This window comes from Neovison vison, chromosome 9, assembly GCF_020171115.1.
Source record: "Neovison vison isolate M4711 chromosome 9, ASM_NN_V1, whole genome shotgun sequence".
Lineage (NCBI taxonomy): Eukaryota > Metazoa > Chordata > Mammalia > Carnivora > Mustelidae > Neogale > Neogale vison.
This window is the reverse complement of record NC_058099.1, coordinates 12,540,047-12,563,778: the sequence shown is the minus strand read 5'-3', so window position 1 is coordinate 12,563,778 and position 23,732 is coordinate 12,540,047. Positions and strand designations below refer to the sequence as shown.

Here is a 23,732-nt window from a genome sequence, read left to right as displayed (position 1 = left end):
ACCCAGCAGCGGAACTGGGAAAGAATGTTCTTGAAAGCCGAGCTGGAAACCTTTTCTCTGTGTGTGTTTTTCTGCCACGTGAATCATCTACCCCCACATGGACCTGACTGCCGAAGCCAGGGTCACACAGCTGCCCTCAAGAAGACTGCCGTGAGGATGTGTCGCGGAGGGGCTGGCTGCGTGATGGTGAGGGGGTGGGGGGCGGCGGGCAGACCGCGGTGACAGGGCCGCCGGGTTCCTAGGCAACAGATTACAGGAAGGCTGCCCACAGCCTGAGCCGTGCCAGCAAGCGCTCAGGGCTACCACAATTTCCCGAGTAGTTATTGTGGCTATGATTGGAAAGGGGTCACAATCACATGTTTAAGATAAATGTAATGTCGCTGGCTAGAGTTTATGTCCCGGAATGCGGCAATGTGGGCCCGGCCCAGGCTACAGGCGAAGGGGCATCACGACAAAGCAATAATTTCTCGTGCGTGCAAAGAACATTGTCGTTTGCAAAGCCTTTTATACTCTTTATCTCACATGCAATGGACAACAGCTCTGTGAGGAGGCTGAGGAAATAGGCACAGAGAAGTTGAGTGCCTTAGGTAAGGTCACAGAGCAACCCCATGGCAGAACCACACCATTTCCCCCAATCTGTGGGCTTCAAGTTACTTTCGGTATTTGAGACCCAAACTAAACAAGTGTCTTATCAAGTGATTAGAATAAAGAAAGTAAGAGAGGACTCCAAGGTGGAAAAAAAAAAAAAACTAGTTATTTTCTTAATCACTGTGAATCTGAAATGTATGGGAAACCCAATTTTGAACATCTAACACTGTACACCTTGTTGGAAGTTTTTCTCCCATAGTGCCTCAAGCTCCTCCTAGGAAGGCAGCTGGGGAAGTGGGTGTAGGTGATTGAGAGAGAAAGAAACAGAGGCCCAGGGTAGTGAGGGAATTTGCCCAAGGTCACATAGCTGCAAAGGGGAAGAGTTCCTCCGTGGAGCATTGCTTCCAGTCCGGTGCTCGTCCCCTGACCCCGGGCCTGGAAGCAGTTAGTGTTGGTCTAGCAATGGAAAACAGACATGGGGCTGCGGTTCCGTATGCGAGATGTCGTCTGTCCAAACCTGTGGCTCCCTCCTTGTCCGCCCTCCAATTCCCAACAGCCCCCGCCCCCGGTTCCACCCCAGTGGCTGTTCCATGCAGCCTGTCCACAGTAAGACAAGCGGCAAACCACTGCCCCTGGCCCTCCCGCCGGCCCCTTCACTGTGCCAGGGCTCCGTGGCTTGGCTCCTCGTGCTGGGCCCACATGACTCTCCTGGAATAGCTGTCACCATCAGACACATGTGGCCGCACAGTCCCCCGGGATGACCCCTGGAGGCCTCCACGTTGCAACTGTCTCCTCTGCCCTAACCTTTTCATGGCTTGGGATCGGACTTGTTTTCTCCAGTCCTCTCTCCAAGTTCTGCCCACTTACCCTTTCTAATGCCTTTAGCTCCCTACGTGATTGGCTGAGCTGGACATCCTATCTGGGAACCAGAGCCTGGGGTCCAAGTGCCTAAGGACGGATCTCTAGAGGACAACCATCCCTTCCTAGAACTGGCCACCGATTGATTTGCCCTTCAAAGGGTTCCACCGGCCGGCCCGGAAATCCTGCTGACTGGTGCCCAGGGGGAACCACTCTTTTGGGAGCCTGCACCTCGGGACCAACCTCCTCTTTGGCCATCAAATAAGCAGCCCACCCATCAGAGATTCTGCTCCCCCTGCTCCGCCCACCTCTCCCCTCCCTTCTTGTTCCATCTTGCTCTCCTGCCACATTCTTGGATGGAGGACAAGAAGCAACCCAAACAAATCGTGTGTTTTGGTGTCGGCATAAAAACAGGTGCAAACGAAACAGGACCCAGCAACCCACCTCAGCATGCGGTGGAAAAAGAATGTTGAGAAAGACTGTTTACTTCATAGCAGCATTTGTATAAAGCTGCAACCCAAGCAAAACAAAGCAATATACTGTTAGGGAAACATTCGTGCATAAGAGAGGTATTTTTTAAGGCGGGGCAATGATAAACATAAAATTCCAGACACTGTGACCCTGGGGGCAGCGGTGGGTAGGGAAATGGGCTGGGGACAAGCCCAGTAGCTGGTGCGCAGTCTTGGGTCGGGAGGTGGCGCTTGGGATGCCCATTTTGCTGTTCTGCTCCAAAGCCTATGGACAGGTTCTGTGTGTTCTTTTTATATATTCACCTGGCACAGAGTAATTTTAGAGATGAGTCGGAGAGGGTCCCAGAGGTCCTCCTTCTACCCATCGGCTCCCCACTCTGATTATCTGGTGGCAGGGACCCGGCTGTCTACAGAGTGTCTGGACTCGAGCCTCACCCTGCTTCACGGCTCTGCTCTCACTCCCCCTTCCCTTCCGGCCACGCTCTGGCTTGGGCCACCACACTGTGGCCCCGGCCCCATCGCGCCCTCGAAGACCGTCCTCGCCAGTCACGAGCACAGTGGGCAATTTCAGTTCTGGTCTCGTGTGACAGCCCAGTGGCATTCGCCACTGGTGATCCCTGCCTGCTCTTTCTGCAAGCTCGTCTTCCTTGGCGCTCGGGGTACTTCCTCTGCTGATATCCCTTCGACATCTCAAGCCCCTTCTTGTTGGCCTCTGGCGCAGGCCCCTCCCCCAGGCCCCACCAGCTATCCCTTGCCTAAACGGCCGTGCCCTCAGGAGTCTTCTGAGGCCCGTCTCTTCTGCAGCCTCATGTGGCTTTGGTCATTGTGTGAACGCTGATGAGTTCCCAGCCCAGCCCTGTCTCTCTCACTCCTGAACTCCAGGTCCAAATGTCCAACTGTCCGCTCAAACTCTCCAACCGGATGTCACACGGGCTCTTCAAGGGCATGTTCAAGTCCAGCTCCTGACCTTCCCCACACAAGCCTTTCCTGTGGCTTCTGTTCATCCATCCAAATGCCTAAGCCACCTGTGAGTCAGTCTTGGTTCTCCCCTGTCCCTCACTGCCACGGCCTCATGACTCTCTCCAGCCCCATCAGTCACCAGCCCAGCCCTTCCACCTGCTACATGGCTCTCAGATCTACTCTCTCCACCTGCACCTAGACCTTCCCAGTCCAAGTGAACACCAGCTCTTGCTTACAGGAGAGCAATCCGTTCCCTAGTCACCTCCCTGCTCCCAGCTGTGCCCAATCCACTCTCGGCCCTGCAGCTGGTTTGTTACTTGCAATGTGCAAATCTCAGCCCGCCCTTCACCTGTCTACATCCCATGGGGCCCCCACCGCCCTCGGCCTTCCATAACTCGGCCACAACCTACCGCTCCCACCTCCTCTTCCCTCATCTCCCTCCAAGCTCTGTCTCAAGCCCCCCCCTCCAACCACACCGAACCTCTTTCCATTCTTCAAATTGCATGACTCCCCCATCCCCCTAGGCCTGCGAACACGCCCCCTCAGAACACTGTCTCCCCAGCCCTATCCAGGATCTCTGACTTCGTCTAACTGCCACTCCTTCTGCAGAGGCTTCCCAGCCCAGCCAGAAAATGCCAGACGGTCCCACAACGTCACAGTGACCAGTCCATTTCTTCCTCTACTCTAGCACTTGTGACATATTCTGTGACATATTCATACGAGGCACTTTTAAAGGATTTGTCTCCCATGTTAGTCAACTCCCTGCCTTGGCTGGGGGAGCCATGACTGACCATCTCCGCAGCACCTGGAACAGGACCTGGCCCCCTACGAAGGTACAAAACGCTGGAAGGAAGGATGAATAAATAAATGGCAAGCACCGTGCTTCTGTTATTTCATTTAATTCTTACAAGAATCCTCTCAGGGAGGTACTCTTTGTCTCATTTTACAGGGGAGCAAAGGGAGGTAACTTGCCTCAAATCACACGACTGGCAAATAAAAAGCTGGACCCAGGTTTAACAACAGAGGCCACACCGCAACTCCCCCCCTCCCACACCCCCCCACCCCGGACCCCTCTCTGGCCACCCCGCCCCCAGCCCGCATCCCACAGGAAGCCAGGGGGCCCTCCACAGGTCCTGTGAAGTTTGGGGAAGTCAGGCTGGGACTGGCAACGGTTACCTGGAAGCACGTGGGCCCCGGCCTCCCCGCGGGGATGTCCGACTGGTAGAAAACTTTGAGCTCTGGAGTCAGGGCAATGACAGTCTTAATCACCAGGGAGATGATGTCAGACCAGACCTTCTTGATGTCAACACCTTTGGAAGAGAGCCTGCAGAGAATGCTAGAGAAAGTCCTCTTGCTGCCTGTGCTTGTGCTGTCCGAATGGACGAAGTTGCCACTGTGGATGTTCAGGGAGTAGTTGGTCAGGTGCATGAAGGTGTGGTGCAGGTTTTTGGGGCTGGGCTCCTGGTATGGCTCGGTACAAAATCTAGAGAGTCCGTCTTTGGCTATGTAAATCTCCAGGGGGTCTAAGGACTTGAGTAAGACATACAGACGGATGTCAAACTTGAGCTTGTCGATCAGAAGAGGTTTGCAGATGTACTCCTGGACCACCGCCGGCCGGCTCTGTAGGGTCCCTGCCAGGCGGATGTCACTGGGGTCTTTAATGAGGTAGATGCCATCGCCCTGACAGCCACTGTCAGGTTTCACGATGAACGTGGGCTTCCAGGAGGGGTCGCCATCTTTCACCATTCGAACCTGGTGGGGGAAAAAAGCACGGTTGGCATTACATTCTTTTCCTCTCCAGGCCCCCGAGACAGAGCAGGACCTCAGCCAATGTTTGGGGAAGGAGTGATAAAGTGAGCCCCATCCGTGGGAGTCTTCACGAAGCACCGGGGCAGGGGGCAGATAACAATGGGGCTAGGTATCGAGATCTGGACCTAAGATCTGTCCTCAGTCTTGTCCTCTAGGAAGGGGACCGGGAGTGTTGTAGGTCTGCAGTCACAGGACCTAGGTCCAAATTCCAGGTCTTTGTCAGTTGTGAGGTCTAATACCGGGCAAGCCATTTAACTAACGATGACGTGTTAATGGTGAGGAGGAGGAGGAGGGGCGGAAGGCGAAGGATAATGGTCTAGCACCATTTTTTTTTTTAAAGATTTTATTTATTTATAAAGAGAGCATGATCTGAGGGGGGAGCGAGGCAGGGAGAGAGCAAGAAGCTGAATCCCCACGGAGCAGAGTGAGTGCCCGACACGGGGCTCGAACCCAGCATCCTGAGATCATGACCTGAGCCGAAGTCAGATGCTTAACCGACTGAGTCACCCAGGCGCTCGGCCTTGCACCACGTGGGAGTGCCTGCGAAGTGCCAGAGACTCTATGAGGCACTGGACAGCAGTCACCTACTCTGACCCTCACAGAGAATACGATTCTCTTCTCACTGCACAGGGAGAGAGCGAGAAGGGCAGAGAGGGCAAAGCCAATGTTCGGAGTGTGGGCACCAATCCCACTGCCCCAGAGCTCCACCCTGGCCCAGCTCTTCCCGCGTGACCTTGGGCAAGTTACTTAAGTTCTTGGTGACTTCCTCACCTACAGAACGGCAATAAGATCGTCAGTAAGATTCATGTGAGGGTGAAATGAGATAAGGAATGCAAAGGTCCAAGCACTCAGAACGGGAGCCGGGACAGGCAGCAGGAAGCCCAGCTCTTCCTGCTTCTTAAGGAAGAAGTAACTTGTCTGCTAACTGAGGCGGAACAGGGATTAGAATCTTCATCAGGGACTCTCAAGTGTCTGCACCTTCCTCTCTCCTACTGGGTTTCTGTTTCCTCCTCTTAAAATTGGGCATCTAGGAGCTCCTGGGTGGCTCAGTTGGTTAAGTGTCTGCCTTCAGCTCAGGTCATGATCCTGGGGTCCTGGGATCGAGCCCTGCCCCAGGCTGCGTGCTCAGCGGGGAGTTTGCCTCTCTCTGTCCCTCTGCTCATACTCACTCTAGCTCTCAAATAAATAAATAAATCTTTTTTTAAAAAGGAAAATAAAAATAAAAATGGGGCCCAAAAACCTACCCTTATGGGGTCACAGTAAAGAGAAGAGAAACTAAAATGTGCAAAGGGCCGAGCATAAGACCAAATGCGGAGCTAGCGCAGGGAAACGTTCGTGTTACCACGTGGATCTCCTATTTGGTTCCTCTCGCAGACCCCGCCCATCCTCCTTTGGTCCTTTGAGAAGGTTCTGAAGCTAGTACCGCCATCCGTACCATCGTACCATCAACGGTCTTCCCCGCTCCAGGTCAGCGGCACACGCACAGAATTATCCGGGGCACCTGACCCGTCCAGTCAGTCTGGATCCGCAGGTCTGCATAATTCACGTGCACCCAGTTTCCCCTGGACACTCTCAGGTCTGCCCTGCAGCCATGGAGAATGCACGGAGTTGGACATGGAGGGGGCGGGGGAGCTGGAGGAAGCCGAGGCAGATGGGAAAGAGTGCAACTCATGGTGTGCAGGAGCTCCCGTTCTGGGCTCTTCTGGGCTCTGTAACTCCGAGCCATACCTGGGGCCTGAGGAGGGGGCATCCCCCCCACTGGACTCACCCTGGCCCTCCACCTTTGCTGCGGGCGCTCAGCCCAGGACAGCTGCACTCTGGATTTTACTTATCTCTTTAGCCAGCCTATATTTCTAAGTGAAGCTTTTGCCAATTCCTTGGGCACTATCGGTTACTCCGGGCTTGTAAAAGATCTTTAACAATGGAGAAACACTTAAAACCTTAATAATGGTCCACATCAATTGTTTCCCCTTGTCAGCAGGATTCGGGAATGGAAGTTCACAAGAGATCAATGCAAGCCTCCCAGGGCCCTCCGCGGAGCCCTTCTTGTAACTATGACCTTGACGTGTATGTAGTTATTTAATATGCATCCAAAGCATTCCTATATTTGGCCCTTCACAGTAAATACAAGCATGTGGGAGGAATGGCAGTTATGGATCAAAAAGTGAAAAATGTCAAGTTTGCACTGATGGATAATTTTTCCCTCTGGAAAGCTTTTACTATGCTGAAGACACTAACAGTTCAATATATTATGAGGAGCAATATTTTCTCCTTTGAATTCAGTGTATATGCCTTACATAAATTAAACTATATGGTCAATAGTCTCTGTCATTCATTGCATTACTGAATATTTCTTCTGTTCTTTGCCAGGGTAGGACCATACAAATCATGATTATTAATACTAACAGGATCATTGAAATTTTAGAACCGGGGGATCCTTAGAGATCAGTGCCGCCCAGTCCTCCCATAATTCAAACTGGGAAGCTGAGGCTCTGAAAGGGGGCATGACTTGCCCTGGGTCCCCTCACTGGCTGGTGGGATGGTTCGCAGGAGAACTAAAGTCATCTGACCTTACTGCAGGCTCTCTATACCCACTTACCTCTCCTAAGTTAAAGGTAAAGCCTCTTTTTCCTGAATATTAGGGAATTATTAGAATATTAGAATAATAGGGAAGATTCTCTCCCTATGACAGAGAGTGTTGGGTGTCTGATCTCGGGCTGCACACTGAGGAGTCTGGACCCTAAGCATGGCCTTCTAAGAGCTACAACCACAGATGCTGAGTTTGCTAGGGCCTCCCCCATTCCAGAAGCTTCTGCCCAGGTTCCTGGCTTATTATAATATAGGTACAATCTATGAGAAAGCCTCAAAGCTCTGAGTTCCCACAGCCACCAGATCCTTCAGTGTCTTCTATTTTTATAAGGGAAAGAGATTTTTCCAGAATTCATATTCACCTCTCCTCTGAGGTTTTACCCCAGAGTGAGCCTTTCCTTCCCAGTTATTAAAGTTAAGAACAAATGCACTAGTTCTTGGCAAGAACACATGGACTAGAATAAAAATATAGTCTCTCTAACTAGGCCCCAGCCCCAGAAATTCTGATTTAATAGATCTAGGAGGAGACCTGGGCATGTGTACTTTGGAAAGAGCATGAGGGATGATTCTGATGTTCACTCTGCTTGAGAACCACTGAACTAATGTGAATTGAATAAAAATACAATCGGGGACCAACATATCAAATGAAGTTTTATGCACTGGTGTCAGACCGAATGGAAGACCTGCACATACGCTACAGCTGCTGGTATCTCCAGTTTTACCCAAAGCTGCTGTTGGACGTGAAATCCATCATCTTGTAACTATGCACGGATGGCTCAAAGAGATGGAAAGAGGATATGGTGGCCTGATTGCTAGGCAGGCATCGGGCCTATTGAAAAAAATGTCTTTTACTGCCCCCTAGTGGATGTTGAAGAAATGTGACTGGAAAAGACCCCTCATTCAAAATTCCAACTCTTAGCAGTAACCTGCTCTACCAAGGTTGTCTTAAAGAAGCACCGCTACAAAGAGCTCTCTCTGTAGACTGTTAAGGTAAAGTAAGGTCATAGTTCAGATGAACTCATCTCTACAAGGCCAGGGTTGGCCAAGGCCACATTCAGCGTTCATGCTCTCTGTTCTTGAAATATATTTCAAGTGTTCTCCCTACTACACAGATGGGACTATCTGCTAAAATTCTCTCTTAGTATGTATAAAACTTCTAAAATTATGGACAGCATGAATATGAAATCCTGTAAATATATACCACAAAAACATCTGTGGCTTTTCTATTCTTCACTGTGCTTTTTTGTATTTTCCCAACTTCCCATTACGGGGAAAAAAAAAAAATAAGTAGCAAGGGTCGGCAGCAAGTGTCTCTAAATGTATAGAAGGAATACTTCTTGGTGAGTGGATACGTGTTTGTCCACGTTCGTAGCAGCAGGACTCACAATAGCCAAAATGTGAGAGAAGTCTGAGTGTCCATCAACAGCTGAGTGGTAAAAAAAAAAAAAAAAAAAAAAAAAGTGTGCTATCCACATACAACAGAAGACTATTCTGCCATATAAAGGAAGGGAGTTCTGACACCTGCCACAGTGGGTGAACCTGGAGGACATTATGCTAAGCAAAATAAGCTGTCACACAAAAGGACAAATGCTGAACGGTCGCACTTACATGAAGTGCCCAGAGAAGTCAGAATTCTCAGAGACCGAAAGCAGAGCAGTTACGAGAGACTTAGGAGAGGGAGAAACAGAGAGCTGGCGTGTGAGAGGCACAGAGTGTCAGTCCGGGGAGATAGAAAAAGTTCTGGAGACGGTTAGTGGTGACGGTGGCAGAGGAGAGTAAATGCGTTGGAGGCCACTCAACTGTCCACTTAAAAATGGTGTCAATGGCGAGTTTTACCTTGTGCGGATTTTACCACAATTTTTAGAAGTTTTTAAAAATGTTTAGTAGAATAAAGAAACTAAATAGTTATTGGTGAGTTGGAAAGAAAACTGAAGTTTAAAAAAAAAAAAAAACCCAGAAAATGTGGATTCTAGCCCCAGTTTAGTTGGGTAATTTCCGACGGTGTGACCTTGGGTAAGTCACCTAAGCTCTCCTGGGCTTTGTTGTATTCAACTATAAAATAAAGAGGGCACACTAAGGTCCCTGGCTTCTGCCGACTCCCAGGGTCTGAATAATGATTTATCTTGACATCACCACAGTTGAAGGCTGTGTTACAAACACGCAAGTGACATTAATCAGCAGAGAGCTCCCGCCACCGTGATGAGAGCATCGGGAGGGTCTACAAGAGTGGGGGATCTGGACTGGAGATTTATGATGCACTTGAGGAAGTTGGCTGGGCGTCTGGGGGAAGCGAGCTAAAATATTTTGAAAGAGAAATTCAGCAATGGGAGTCCTAAGCCACAAACCAAGATTAGCCATGAGGGGCAGCTAAGAGGACAGCTTCTGAGGAAATACGGTGTGTGCAATCCCAGGGAGGTCAAAGGCAGTTTAGAGCACTCCTCCGTCACTCAGGTAGATTTGCATCCAACCTCAGCAACCGAGACACTTAGTGTTGAAGGCACGGGTAAAACGAAACCTCTGGAAGATGAGCCCATGTCACAAAGCACATGCGTGCGGGTCCGGCTCCTTCCAGCTTCGGTGGGCCAAGCCTTGCTCCCAGGGCAAATCCCTATAGCCGGTATTCCAGGTGATCGCTGAGTCAGCTGAGGAGGGGGCAGCTCACAGTTAGGGTACCGAGGGCCAGACCGAAAGGGGCAGAGTGGGAGGCAGACAGGTGCCGCCAAGAGGAAGAACCGGGCAGGTTCTGCTGCAGCGGGGTTTATAAAAGTGGGAGAAATCGCGCTCTGTCGGCGCAAGTACAAACGGTTCCAGTGGCTGGAGAACAGCGAGCAGTGAAGTGGGGGGTGCACTGGAAATCTCACCAGTGAGATCTGCCGGGGGCCAGCTAACAACAAGCTTCACACACAGCCCCTGGGCACTCATAAGTGTATTATCTCATTTACTCCTCCACAACCCTATTTTACAGCTAAGGAAATGGGGGCCCAGAGATGTTAATTAACTTGCCAATGGTCACACAGCCACTAGGATGAGGATTTAAGCACAAACCGTCAGATGCCAGAGCTCCTGTCTGTAGTGAATGAGGGGACGGAAGAAGACCGTGGCTGGGTATGAGATGGGGCCTGACAGGGAAGGGCCCTGAATATCATTCTAGGGAGTTTGGACCATGTCCTAAAGTGACAGGGCTTTAGAAGGAACAACTTAATTAGACATATACTTGTTTAACAGGCAAAGTAAGGAGGGAGATGGACGTAGGAAGACAAAGTTATAGCCACGCAGGGCAGGACTCATCTTGCTCTGGCTGGGGCTAGCCGGTGTGAGAAGAGGGATTCCACACAGCCACAGAGCCTGGCTGGGCCCAGGGAGGAGTCCATTCTCTCTCTCTCTCTCTCTCTTTCTCTCTCTCCCACACACACACATACACACACACGCGCGCACAGAAACTGGAGACTTGCTCAAGGCCATACAACTAGTGACCCGAAACACAACTCCGATTTCTAACCCAAAGTTCTTCTCACTATAATTGATTCAGTCATCTGAAGCGGTCTTTCAGAAAGAACCTGGAAATAAGTTCTCTCTCCTCGTTCTGAATAATAACATAACATTCGTTTGGTCTTAGAATACGTTTGGATGCTTTTCAGAGTGATCGCCGTGTTCAGTCTCCAAGCCTCCATTCTAGGGAGACAGAGGAAGGGGAGCCCGGAGAGAACGGAGCCTGCAGCCGCCCCCGGGAAGGCGACCCCGGAGCAGCACCCCAGGCCCACGCTGCCTCGTGTGTTGAGGGCGCTCTCAGCGACGCGCGAGGGGGACACGGCACCACAGCCTCCGGGCAGCCGGCGCGACGATCACAAAGACCGAGGGGAGCCTCTGCACGGACGTCCCCCCGGTCCAGCCTGTGTCAGTGTGATTTCATGGGTCCCACTGTCAGTGAGCAGCAACTTCATGTGGGCCATAATCAACCCATCATTAGTGAGCAGTCAAAAAGCCCCTCTAGAACACACCTGGGACTATAAAACCTGCTTAATAGGAAGGAACCAGTCATGTGGCGAGACTGTCCATTTTCCTCCGGGGTCTCCCCGCCATGCCGGGAGAGAGGACGCGAGGACAGCCGGCCCACCAGCCAGGCCCCCCATCTCTCCCGGGGTTCCCTACCGGGCTCTGACCAGGCTTGCTGGGCCTGCGCACAGGACGGCCCCGGGCAGCAGCTCCCCTTGACCCCGCCACCGGGTGCGTGTATCCGAGAGTCTACGGGGAACCGCAGAGCAGAGGGCGTGGGCTTTGGAGTCGGACAGACCTGGGTTCAAATTTCAACTTGGCCTCTCCTAAGCTGAGCCTTGGCCAAGTGACTTAGCCCGTGTGTCTTCAGTATTCCCACCTAGAGACAGGAACGACAGCACCGAGTTCCTGTCGCTGCCGTGAGGATTCAACACGCTCTTGCATTTCTATTTAACGCAGGACTGTTTTTTTAAATAGTACTACTTTTGGTTTCATTTTACTTTATTATTATTCTGCCCTGGTCTCCTGATCATCCTCCAGATTCCACACGGCGGCTCCTCCCTGACCTACTTGGCTGGAATCTAACGCCGACTCCGCCATCCTACAGCAAACTCAGTCCCCAGGGACTGGCCTGTCTCCTGACCCTCAGCTGTTCCCTGCTCCCCTCCGACAGCAGCCTCCCACCCCAGCAGAGTCCAGCCCACAGCCTCAGGTCATTCCCTGGCCCCATAGGCCCCACTCTCCTACCTCCCTTCCCCACAGTCTCCTCCTGAGACCCCAGAAGGCATCGTAGCTGATCCCACCTGGAATACAACACCTGATGCCTGAGAAAGTGCTCTTTCCAGCTAAGTTCATTTTTCAGGACTGAGGGGTTTCTGCTAATGAACAGGCTAAAGAATCTTCTGCTCAAATGTCTTTGACCACATTATAATCAATAGCACTTCTGATTACCAGCCCTGGCTTTTCCTTCTTCCCAGCACCACGGTCCTGATATCGCTTGCATTCTTACCGTACCCCTTGACCTTAAAACAACATTCTTGGTGTCATATTTTGCCACATTCAAACCATGCCCCTCTGGCTGTAACAGCGCCCGCATCAGCAGTGCGGATCAGCACCAGGCACTGGGCTATGCGCGTCATATGCAACCATGAGATGTAACCCTATGGGATGAGTAAGAACATTTCCACTGTTATACTTTGTAACTAGAGCTTTTCCCCATAGTCTCAGTCCTACAAAAAAGGGGCTGAGTTAACTTAATGCCAAGTCCTTGAAGGCCGGGAAAACAGCTCCCCGCCCTCCTCTGTCCCCCCACCTAGCATGGAACCTTCAGGGAGTGGGATTCAGCAAACGCTAGTTGGAACCCAGCCTGGCCCGTCTTCCTTTGTTCGATGTCCAGGATGACAAGGAGCATGACTTCCGATGTGAATCCTGGGTGACTTCAAGCATTTCCAGGACTTCAGTGACCGTACCCTGAATGTAGCTGGCTCCCCACTCTCTTATCTCCAGCACACACCTCTCTCTTGAGCTCTAGACCCATATAATGAGACATCTCCACTGGCATCAAAAATTCAGCTGGGCCAAGGGGCACCTGGGTGGCTCAGTGGGTTAAGCCTCTGCCTTCAGCTCAGGTCATGATCTCAGGGTCCTGGGATCAAGCCCCACATTGGGCTCTCGGCTCGGCAGGGAGCTTGCTTCCTCCTCTCTCTCTGCCTGCCTCTCTGCCTACTTGTGATCTCTCTCTCTCTCTCAAATAAATAAATTAAATTAATTAAAAATGGCCAAAACTAAATCCATTGTCTCTTTCCTCCAATCTATTGCTCCTGTGTCCCCCGTACCAGTGAACAGTGCCATCATCCACCCGTGTCCCTGAGCCAGAAGTCTGGGAGTCACCGGGGCGTGCACCTTCTTGCACATGACCCGCCCTATGAGGTCACCAAATTCTGACCTTCCTACCTCCTAACACATCTGCCTGTCCTCTGCTGCTCTCAGCGCTCCTCACCTCTATGGCTGTGAAGGCTTCCTCGGCAATAGTTTTGGGCAAAACACCTAAATTCTCTAAATAAACACCTCAGTTGTTTCATGGATGTAATGAAATAATGTATCTATAATAACAATCGCTCGCAAGGGATGTCTTGAGGACTGAATGAGTTAATATACATGAAGCTCTTTTAAAAAGTAGTGCTGGCAAGGAAACAGTCAACAGGACTAAGAGGGAACCTGCGGAACAGGAGAACATACCTACAAATGACGTTACAGATAAAGGGCTAGTATCCAAGATCTATAAAGGACTTATCAAACTCAACACCCAAAGAACAAATAATCCAGCCAAGAAATGGGTGGAGGACATGTTTAGATGCTTCTCCAACGAAGACCTCCAGATGGCCAACAGACACATGAGAAAATGCTCCACATTCCTTCGCCTCAAGGAAATACAAAGCAAAACCACAATGAGATACCACCTCACACCGGTCAGAATGGCTAAAATGAACAAGTCAGGAAACAAAAAATATTGGTGAGGATGTGGAGAAAGGGGAACCCTCCAACACTGTTGGTGGGAATGCAAGCTGGTGCAGCCACTCTGGAAAATGGTAGAGAGGTTCTTCAGAAGTTAAAAATAAAGCTACCACATGGCCCAGCAATTGCACTACTAGGTGTTTGCCCCAAAGATACAGATGTACCGATCCCAAGGGGCAACTGCTCCCCAGTGTTCATAACACCAATGTCCACAACAGCCAAACCATGGAAAGAGCTGAGATGTCCATCAACAGATAAATGGATAAAGATGTGGCATACACACTCACACACACACACACACACTGGACAACTACACAGCCATCAGAAAGGATGAACTCTTACCATTTATATCGACATGGATGGACCTGGAGGGTAATATGGTTTCACTTATAGGGGAAAGAAGGGAAAACTGAATGGGAAGTCATCGGAGAGGGAGACAAATCATGAGAGACTCTATCATAGGAAACAAACTGAGGGTTGCTGGAGGGGAGGTGGGTGCGGGGATGGGGTGACTGGGTGATGGGCATTAGAAAGGACACACGATGTGATGAGCACTGGGTGTGACGTGCTAATGATGAATCCCTGACCTCTACATCTAAAACTAATGATGTACTACAGGTTGGCTAATCAAATTTAAATTTTTTTAAAAAGAAAGAATAAATTAAAAAATAAATTTTAGGGGCCCCTGAGTGGCTCAGTGGGTTAAAGCCTCTGCCTTCAGCTCAGGTCATGATCTCAGGGTCCTGGGATCGGGCTCTCTGCTTAGCAGGGGGCCTGCTTCCTCCTCTCTCTCTGCCTGCCTCTCTGCCTACCTGTGATCTCTGTCTGTCAAATAAATAAATAAACTCTTTTAAAAAATAAATAAATAAATTTTAAAAGAATGATGCTGGGCATGTACTAAGTGCTAGATAAATGTTCACTATTATTATTTTGGGGGCAGACTTTCAGTTTATTGGCTATCACCTCTTAGTCAAATATATATATTCTATATTTCTATTTTTTTTTCAGTGAGATGTAATTGACATATAACATTCTATTAGTTCCAGATGTACATAACGATTCAATATACGTATATATGACAAAGTGATCGCCACAGTAGGTCTGGTTAACATCCATCACTGCACATAGTTACACAATTTTTAAGAAAAATGGGTTGAGATGAAGACTTTTAAGATTTACTCTCTTAGAAACTTTTAAATATACAAGACAGTATTATTAACTACAGCAATCACGCTATATATTACATCCCTGTGACTTATTTATAACTGGAAGTTTGTACATTTTGACCCACCCCCCTTTGCCAATTTTGCCTAAAATGTTTTTTTTTTTTGCTTCGTTCTTTAATATGCTTTGTGTATGTGTGTAATGTCATTTTTAATAACATTACAAATAAGGGATCTGAGGTCCAGAGAATTCACAGATGACCTGCGAATCACAGTTAGGACGAGGTGGGTCAAATGTCAGGAGGGCAGGAACAGTGGAGTGGGGATGAGGTAGGGAAGCCCGAGATGACCCTGGGGACCAGGGCCATGAACCTGGACACTTGCTGCCCTGAGTACCAATGGCACGGCCCGATGCTGGGTCTGCCTGGCTCAAGGTCACTGCGCAGGCAGGACCGCAGCGCAGTGTTTGGGCTCCTGGGTGAGAGCTCTGATCGCTACCGGAACAGCAATGGATCTAAACCGACCAACCAAGAAGCCAATCCCCTCTGAGAGCCTGGCCTGGCAGCCAAGTGCCCTTCTGGGAACTCGTCAGTCATTAGCCTGATCATTTACACCAGGAGAGTGAGAACAGGATCTCCTGCAAGCCTCCGGATTTCAACTGCTGGTTTAAATTTCAAGGAGCATGAAGGTGTTGACATGTAGGAATTACTTTTACGTGCCTTTGATCACCGTGAAGCTCTGTGGTGTTCCAAATGAGTGTGCTGGTTGGAAGCCAAGCTGGGCTGAGTCTACAAGGGAACTCCTACCGTGCCACTGAAGGCCAGCTTTATAAGCCACTTCTCCTTGAATAAACACTGTCTGTTTCTCCCCCACCTCCCATTAGTTCAATGGTAGCAAGTGGCCACTGGACAAGACCTTTGCCTACTCTCAAAGGCTTCACGGGCACTGTCGGCCCAGCATCCCCTTCCTGACCTCCGTGGTCAGGTATAAGGAAACTTCCCTGCTTCTTTAATAAATCAGAGAGGGGTACCGGAGGCCACTCTCTGCGTGGGAACAGGTTCCCCTGACTGCCCCCCACCAATCCACCTGCCCTTTGGGGATATCTCTCTAGGACAGGAGGGGAGTTGATCCCTGTTAATGCCCTGAACCAGGCCTCCAACTCTGTCCTTACTTGCCCACAGCCGAGATGGGACCAAGCTCTAAAGACCGTTATTAATGACTCAAGGAGAGCAGAAGGGAAATAAACACAGGGAGGAGCATGCAACTAGCCGTAATTCTGTTTACGGAATTGTTGATTCTCATCTCAGTGCCGCGCAGCTCTGCAGTGTGTCCTCGTTTGGCGGAAGGCAGCACCCCCCATACCTGGGGACACACCTACGTTCCCTGGAGGCTCAGCGAAGAAATCCCCTAACACTGACACTGGGAAGTTCACCCTCTCTAGGGAAGACCTCACCTATGACCCGTAAAGACAGGCTGGTTATGCGACAACCACAACAGGACCGCATTCAGGATATCAGGACAGAATCCCATAAACTGAGAGGCCACAGAGAGAGATGTACAAGACATAGTAGGGCACTCGTTAACATCACAGCCTCAGTATCTTCATCCATCAAATGGGGATTATAACAAATCTCTCTGGTCCAGCCTTTTCCACACTTGCATGACCACAGAACACTTTTTAAATGTACTATACTTGGAGAACACCAGCAGGAGCTCACATATATTCAGATTAATAAGGTGGGCTGATTATAATTTCAATATAGAAGACAGTGCTATGGCTATCTTTGTCCATGGGGACACCAGTCAATATACATTTTACCATTAAACATACAACAGTTCATCTGAGAGACAGGTTTCTATTTTGTCTTTCCCTTGAATTCTAATAGGCACGACCTCCTCATTGGTGTTTTGTCCATACAATTTTTCAGGTATCACCAGGTTATCTACCAAAGGGTAGAGTCCAAGAGAAGCAGAGATAAATCTCGGTGCATTTACTCTGATAAATCATTTTATTCTGAGCTGTAAGGCCTTCCCAAATATCTAGAAGTTTCTTCAAACGTGTCACACTGGGGTAACAGAAGGAGCAAGAGGAAGACATAACCATGCACCGAGTATCGCGGTGCTGGGCGCTTTGGAACGCTCTTATTTAACACTCTATGGAGTGCTCATCTGCCAGCAGTTTTACAGAGGGTGTAACAGAGCTCAGAGCAGGAAGCAAAGAATAACGCAAGGCCATACGTGCAGCCGTGGACAGAGTCAGTGCAAGCGTGGCTGGTTCCAGAGCCCAGCCTCTTTTGTCTACACTGCTTTGGAAAAGGAAGTAGGAGTATTTCACATCAGCCTTGTGTCCAGTACCTGTGTAGTAACGGCCTTCCAGCTACACTGAAGGCTTCATAAGGACAAGAACTCCGGCTTGTTCATCAACCAATCTCAATGTCAAGTACAATGTCAAAGCCAGCAGCTGAGAAGGCTCAGGACACAGGGATACGACTCTGAGATTCCCAAGATGCCTGCTGTCTCTGCGTCTACAGGGAACATACATGTTCCGTGGGACCAACAGTGCCAAACCATACCCAGTGGGGAATGGGGAAGAGAAGATGAGATCCAGGTAGAAAGGTCTCAACTCAGGAATAATTTAGAAAATTAGAACAGTCCTCGGCGGCACGAACTGCCTCAGAAAATATTAAATTGTTCATTTCTGAAAATGATCAAGTGCAGGCTGGAGGCTGGGCACCTGTCCGGGTGTGAAGGGGATTCATCCAGAAGAGAGTGGCCGGGATGTTCTCTCGGGTCGTTCCAGTCTTCGGTACTTCTTTAGCTCTATGCCTAATTAGTATCTCTGACTAACAGTGTGACTTGGCCAAGTCTGCTTCCTCTCTGGGCCTCAGTTTCCTCATCTGTACAGTGGAGGTCTTTGTCTGCTTCGGGCTCCCAGGGATCTTTCCATACGTTCTTTGGAGAACAAGGGTCATGACAAGACTGCCTGCAGGATGGCACTGTGCTGTGACAGGTCACAGCCCTCCTACCCAGCGTGGACACGCTCCCTGCGTGCAAGCTCGGGCCACCCTAGGCAGTGACCCGAGGCTGCTTCCCCACCCGGGCAGAGAGACAGACAGGCTCATCCTCATTCCGAAAGTAAAATGGGAGTCCGGGAAACCTATAATGTTAGACATTAATTCTGAAAAGTGTTAAAAATTAAACACCTCCAAGCCATATAACAGCATTTGTGTTTCTTAAGGAAGCGAGATGGAACTGTGCTCTGTCCCACAGAGAAGGCTCAGCGGTTCTCGAGGCACTGGTACTGCCACCTAGGGAGGGTTTGGGAAATTTCACTAGGGAGTGTTTTCGCTTGTCACGGTGAACAGAGAGCATTGCCAGCACTCGGTGGCCAGGGCCTGAGTGGCAGACCCCACGGCTGGGGGGTCGGGGGAGGGTGAGCCTCCCACACTCTGACTCATGAAGTCAGAGACTTGCCTGTAGAGGACAGGAAGCGAGCCTAGAACCCAACTCTGTGTCACCAACAAACAAAAAGAATTGTCTACGTGATTTAAGTCTCACAGTTTTCCAGGAATGCAGGAATTGTGTAAACAGAGGGAAAACTATGCTTTGCCCTTTCTTTCCCTGGAATTTTATCAAGAGTGGTTCAATAGCTCAGAAACTCACCTTACTGATAGCATTGCAGCTTGTGTTATCTATGTATCTATCAGGAGACAGAGACGCTATAATGTTTCATCAAATTGTCTTACTTATATCCAAAACTGCTTCTCAGAGGGAGGTGCAACATTTCATCACTTTATTATGTCTTTCAGAGTAATGGTGCTAAAGCACTCAGTGAGATGTTTACATTTCCCCTTATTTTCTCTTTTAGAGAACACTTTCAGTGTTACTCTGTTTTTAAACTATGTGTGTAGGTGGATCATGTTTCATTCCAGGATAGTAAAGTTAATACCACAAAATACTTTTGATAAAAGGGGAAGGCACTGGAATGATACCTGGTAGCAAAGAGCACACTTCACACCCACCAAAAGAAACTAGGGATTCTTGGAGAGTTGACTGATTCCAAGTCTAGGTCAGGGAACAGATAAGAAAAGCCTGGGACATCTTGTTGTGGCAAAAGTAAGAGAGTGCTCACAGAAGAACAGGAAGTGCTACAAGGACACAGGACTCCACTAGCCAAATCTTGGATTATTGGAGCGTGACAGTAAAGGGTTAGAACCCACTGGATAAAATAAGAATCCACGAGTGCACACTAACATACGTGCATACCTCCACAGATACATACACGGGAAGACAACGTTCTTCCTTGCAGTAGAAACTCAATGAATGAATGTAGAAGGAACGATGGGGTTAGCTAATCACCATGTGGTAACCACCACAATAATAACTGATTCAGGCAAGGATTACTAATAGAGGTTCAAATGAGAGGGTGAAAATCGGAGGAGTAACGGGATATTATACCGTCTTGAAGTATCTTCCCACAAGGTACTTATTAATTCGGAAAGGGAAAATAGTAATTTTTCAGTGGAAATCTGGCAGACACCACCTTAACCCAATGATTAAAGTGAACATCACCAGTAAGAAGACACGTTGACATCACATGCCTCCGGATGATAGCCCTGAGAAAGACATGACCCTGCTTCTGGGCTGTTCCTGCCAGAAATGCCGATCCTGAAGCGAATAATGCGGAAACCCCAGGCAAACCCAAACTGAGGGGCAGTCTGCTAACAACTAGCCTGTACTCATCCAAAATACCAACGTCATGAAACACAAAGAAAGACTAGAACATTCTCCCCAATTACCAGAGGCTTCGGAGACAAAACCGGATCTGGTTCTTTCACTATATGGTACGGGGATAACTGTCGAAATCCGGATCCATTCTGAATATGATTAGATTAGACAAGAGTATGGGACTGATGTTCATTTCATGCTTTTGTGGTGAGGAAGGACAATGTTTTATTCAGGAAACACACATGGACGTGTTTCCGGGTCAAGGGGCATCAGGTAGGCAACTTGCTCTCAAAAAGGGGAGAGGGAGGGAAACAGGAAGAAAACGAATGTGGTGAAACGTTAACATTTGGGGTTATCTGAGTGAAGGGTGTGTAGAAATTCTTTCTTTATTCTTACAACTTTTCAGTAAGTCTGAAATTACGTCAAAATGAAAAGGAAACGGAAGGGGGCCATCAGGTCCAAGGAGGACAGAGAAGCACTATTACTAGATCTGCCCTAGCCAAACAGATCCCTTTACCCTGGTCTTCTAACTCTTTCGGAAACATGTGGGGTGAGTTTCAGAAGGCGGTGGAAGGGGTGGGGTGTGCTTGAGGGGCAGGAAAGGATGAGAGAATGAGTTCATTAACGAGCTAGAGGATCCGATCACTGCGTCCTGCTCGCCCCGAATCTCTCCTCTGCCTTGTTTCCCTGAAACAGCTCCTGCGAAAGACAATGACACAGAAAAGAAGCCGAACGAGAAACAGTTCCAGGGATCGCTCCGTTTCTTTGGAGACGAGGAGAGGAGGCACAGGCAAAGCAATTTTCATAATTTCCTTTTGAAACAGGCACCGAAGTCAAGATTGGGGCCCCTATTGTCTGGGAGAAAATTAGACATGTCCTCAAGTGACTAAGGCGACATCACTAAGAACTTTTGCCGAATGAAATGAAAGGACAAAAATTGAAGGGTGAACAATGACCTTTTACTCGCTTTGGGAAGCAAGGCTTTCTTGACCTTTAAAATAGTCTCCCAGAAAAATGTTTACCTCTTTCACTTTTTCTTTTTAAAAGCTTTGCCGTTAGAGGGGGAAAGCACATCCAGGCAGTGGCTCGCTAATGATCACATTCATCTCACAATTCCACATAATAAATCAGTACCGCAAAGGAGCAAGATTCTAACAGCTGTGATTTAAAACATTAAATGTATTTGGGGCCAAATGGAAGTTTAGAAAATTAGACAAAAGGGCTTCTACTCTTGCAAAGTATTAATGCAGAGGGCTGTCTCTGAGAGGAAAAAATATCTAAGGGGAAAAAAAAAGTTAAGCCAAACTGGGATTCTCTTCAAAGTCTTCACTTTTTTCCTCTCCTAAATGATCTCTCACCAAAGAGTGAGGTAATTAGTCTCGAGGTTAGGTTTTTATGAAAAATTAAAATAAGTCTACCTTCACATTTCTAATATGCCAACAACACCCAGAATACTCTAAGCAATCTGAGCACTGGCTTAAATTTCCATCAAAGACTACAAAACTGCTCTCAATATTCATGCGTTTCACACAAATGCCTGAGAGTCCCCTTTGTGCTGGATGGTGGGGGATGGAGACGCCTCTGACCAGGGTCTGGCGCCCCAGGGTCCCCCGTCCAGCAGAGACAATGGATAACTAAATGTCCACTCACTGAGGGACACAGTGTGATTCTCGTCGCAGCCCCGTGGTGCTGGGGGTGAGGAAATTGAAGCTCAGAGTGATGAAACCACTTCCCCAAGGTACGCACTTAGAAAGTAATTTTTTAAAAAGGATTTTAACCTTTGGGGTCCAAAGGTTAAACCCCAAACGCTTGTCTCACTACCTTTCAACCAGGAACATTTGTGCTTTGGGGTCCTATAATTGAAGGAAAGTATGGGCTTCAGGCCCAGAGGAGCTGCCCATGGGTCTGGGTGCAGGGGAGTGGGAGGTGGAGTGGGAGAGCAGGGGATTGGAAAAGGTCTTCTTAGGTTCGGTGACATCAACTCTGATGCAGGGAAACCTTAAAAGAGTTTGTCAAGCGATCAAGCACAGGAAGAGAACCCCCAGCAAAGGAATAGTCAAGAGAGGGGAGAAGGTGCTCAGATGTGAATCTTTCTGAATGGGCTTTAGACAGACCCAACAGGAAGGATGTCTTGGCTCTGCCAATATTGGCTAGTCTCAGCCAACCGATCACCCCACACGACTACTCTGGAAGGAAACCGCGGATGTGGCTTCAGTCACCCTCCGGGGGTGGGGGGTGAGGGGACTGCCCTATTATGGCCTTCCATATCCACACTTCGCCAAGCCCGGGCTGCCCTGACCAGGCATTAGCAAGAAGAAGATTGATCACACGAGGCCCTTTGTGCTCCAGCTGAAAGCTTAGAGCAGAAATCTGTGCAGAACTTTCTTTAACTCTCGCGGGGAGTTTTATGGACACCCAGGAAAGCCAAATTCACAGAATCGCAAAAGACTAGTGGACAAAGGGTCCTCGGTGATGCTATATAATCTTCTCTATTGGTAGAGGATGCGCTGAAGCCTCGGGAGAGGGGAGGGATGACTTACTTGGCCAGGATCCCATAGGCGCTTAAGAGACGGCGCCAGGATATGGCACCGAAAACACAAGCAACGAAAGCCAAAACCAACAGGTGGGGCTACACCAAAATAAAAAGCTTCTGCACAGGGAAAGAAGCAATCGACAAAATGAAAGAGGCAAACTATCAATTGGAAGAAAATATTTGCAAATCATAGAGCATAGAAGGGGTTAGTACCCAAATTATATGAGGAACTCATACAATTCCAAGAGAAAGAAATTCCAATTAAAAAAAGGGCAGAGGACCCAAATAGACATTTTTCTGAAGAAGACATATAAGTGGCCAACAGGAACATGAAAGGATGTTCAATGTCACTTATCATCAAGGAAATGCAAATCAAAACCACAATAACGGGGCGCCTGGGTGGCTCAGTCGTTAAGCCTCTGCCTTCAGCTCAGGTCATGATCCTAAGGTCCTGGGATTGAGTCCCACATCAGACTCTATCCTCAGTGGGAAGCCTGCTTTTCCCCCTCTCTCTGATTGTGTTTCCTCTCTTGCTGTGTCTCTGTCAAATAAATAAATAAAATCTTAAACACACACACACACACACACACTGAGACATTACATCATACCTGCTGGTGATTATACAAAGTGGTGCGGCCACTAGGGAAGGTAGTATGGAAGTGCCACGAAAAATTAAAATTAGAACCACCAGGAATCCCGCTTTTAGGTATATAGCCAAAGGAAATGAAATCACTAGCTCTAAAAGATATTTGCATCCCCACATTTATTACAGCATTATTCACAATAACTGACACGTGGAAACCAGCTTGGTGTCCATCAACAGACGAATGGATAAAGAAAATGTGGTGTATATATACAATGAAATGTTATTCAGTCATTAAAAAAAAAAAGGAAATACAGCCATTTACATGGAAGGAGCTTGAGGGCATTATGCTAAGTAAAATAGTCAGAGAAAGACAAATACTGTATGATCTCATTTATATGTGGAATCGAAACACAGAGAAGCAGAGAGTGGAATGGCGGTTGCCAGGAGCTGGAAGGTGGGAGAAATGGATGATGGCCAAAGGGTACAAACTTGCAGCTACAGGACGTGTTAAGTTCTGGGGATCTGATGTACAGAAACGGGGAGGAGAGCTCACAGTACTGTATTGTGTACTTAAGAGCTGCTCAGAAAGTTGACCTGAAATGTTCGCACCACACGCACAAAAATGTAATTATGTCAGGCGAGGGGGTAATTAACTAACCCCACACCTTATGTGGCAATCACATACAGATGTCAAATCATCACACTGTACACTTTAAACTTACATGTTACATGTCAGTTACATCTCAGTCTTGCTTGAGCTTGGGGAAAACAAAAAGAGGCGGGGCCAGGACTTGAACCCAGTCCACCTAACTCCAGTCCAGACCTTTGTTTCACATTAAAGGACGGTCAAGGGCCAGGATATATGTAACTTGTTTGGTATCACTGGCACTTGGCACTTCGTAGGTCTCAGGAAATATTCGAGCTACCCCAAGCCAGAAATC

General features: G+C 48.7%; 1 protein-coding gene across 2 annotated transcripts in view; it reads right to left on the bottom strand.

The window, feature by feature from the left end:
* Positions 1-23,732, bottom strand: part of TTLL11 (tubulin tyrosine ligase like 11) — a 225,814-nt gene that overhangs the window by 132,270 nt on the left and 69,812 nt on the right. For both annotated transcript variants that reach the window (XM_044264981.1, XM_044264982.1), the window contains one exon: positions 4,053-4,628. In XM_044264981.1, the coding sequence (XP_044120916.1) occupies positions 4,053-4,628 (576 nt within the window). The remainder of the gene's footprint in view (positions 1-4,052; positions 4,629-23,732) is intronic.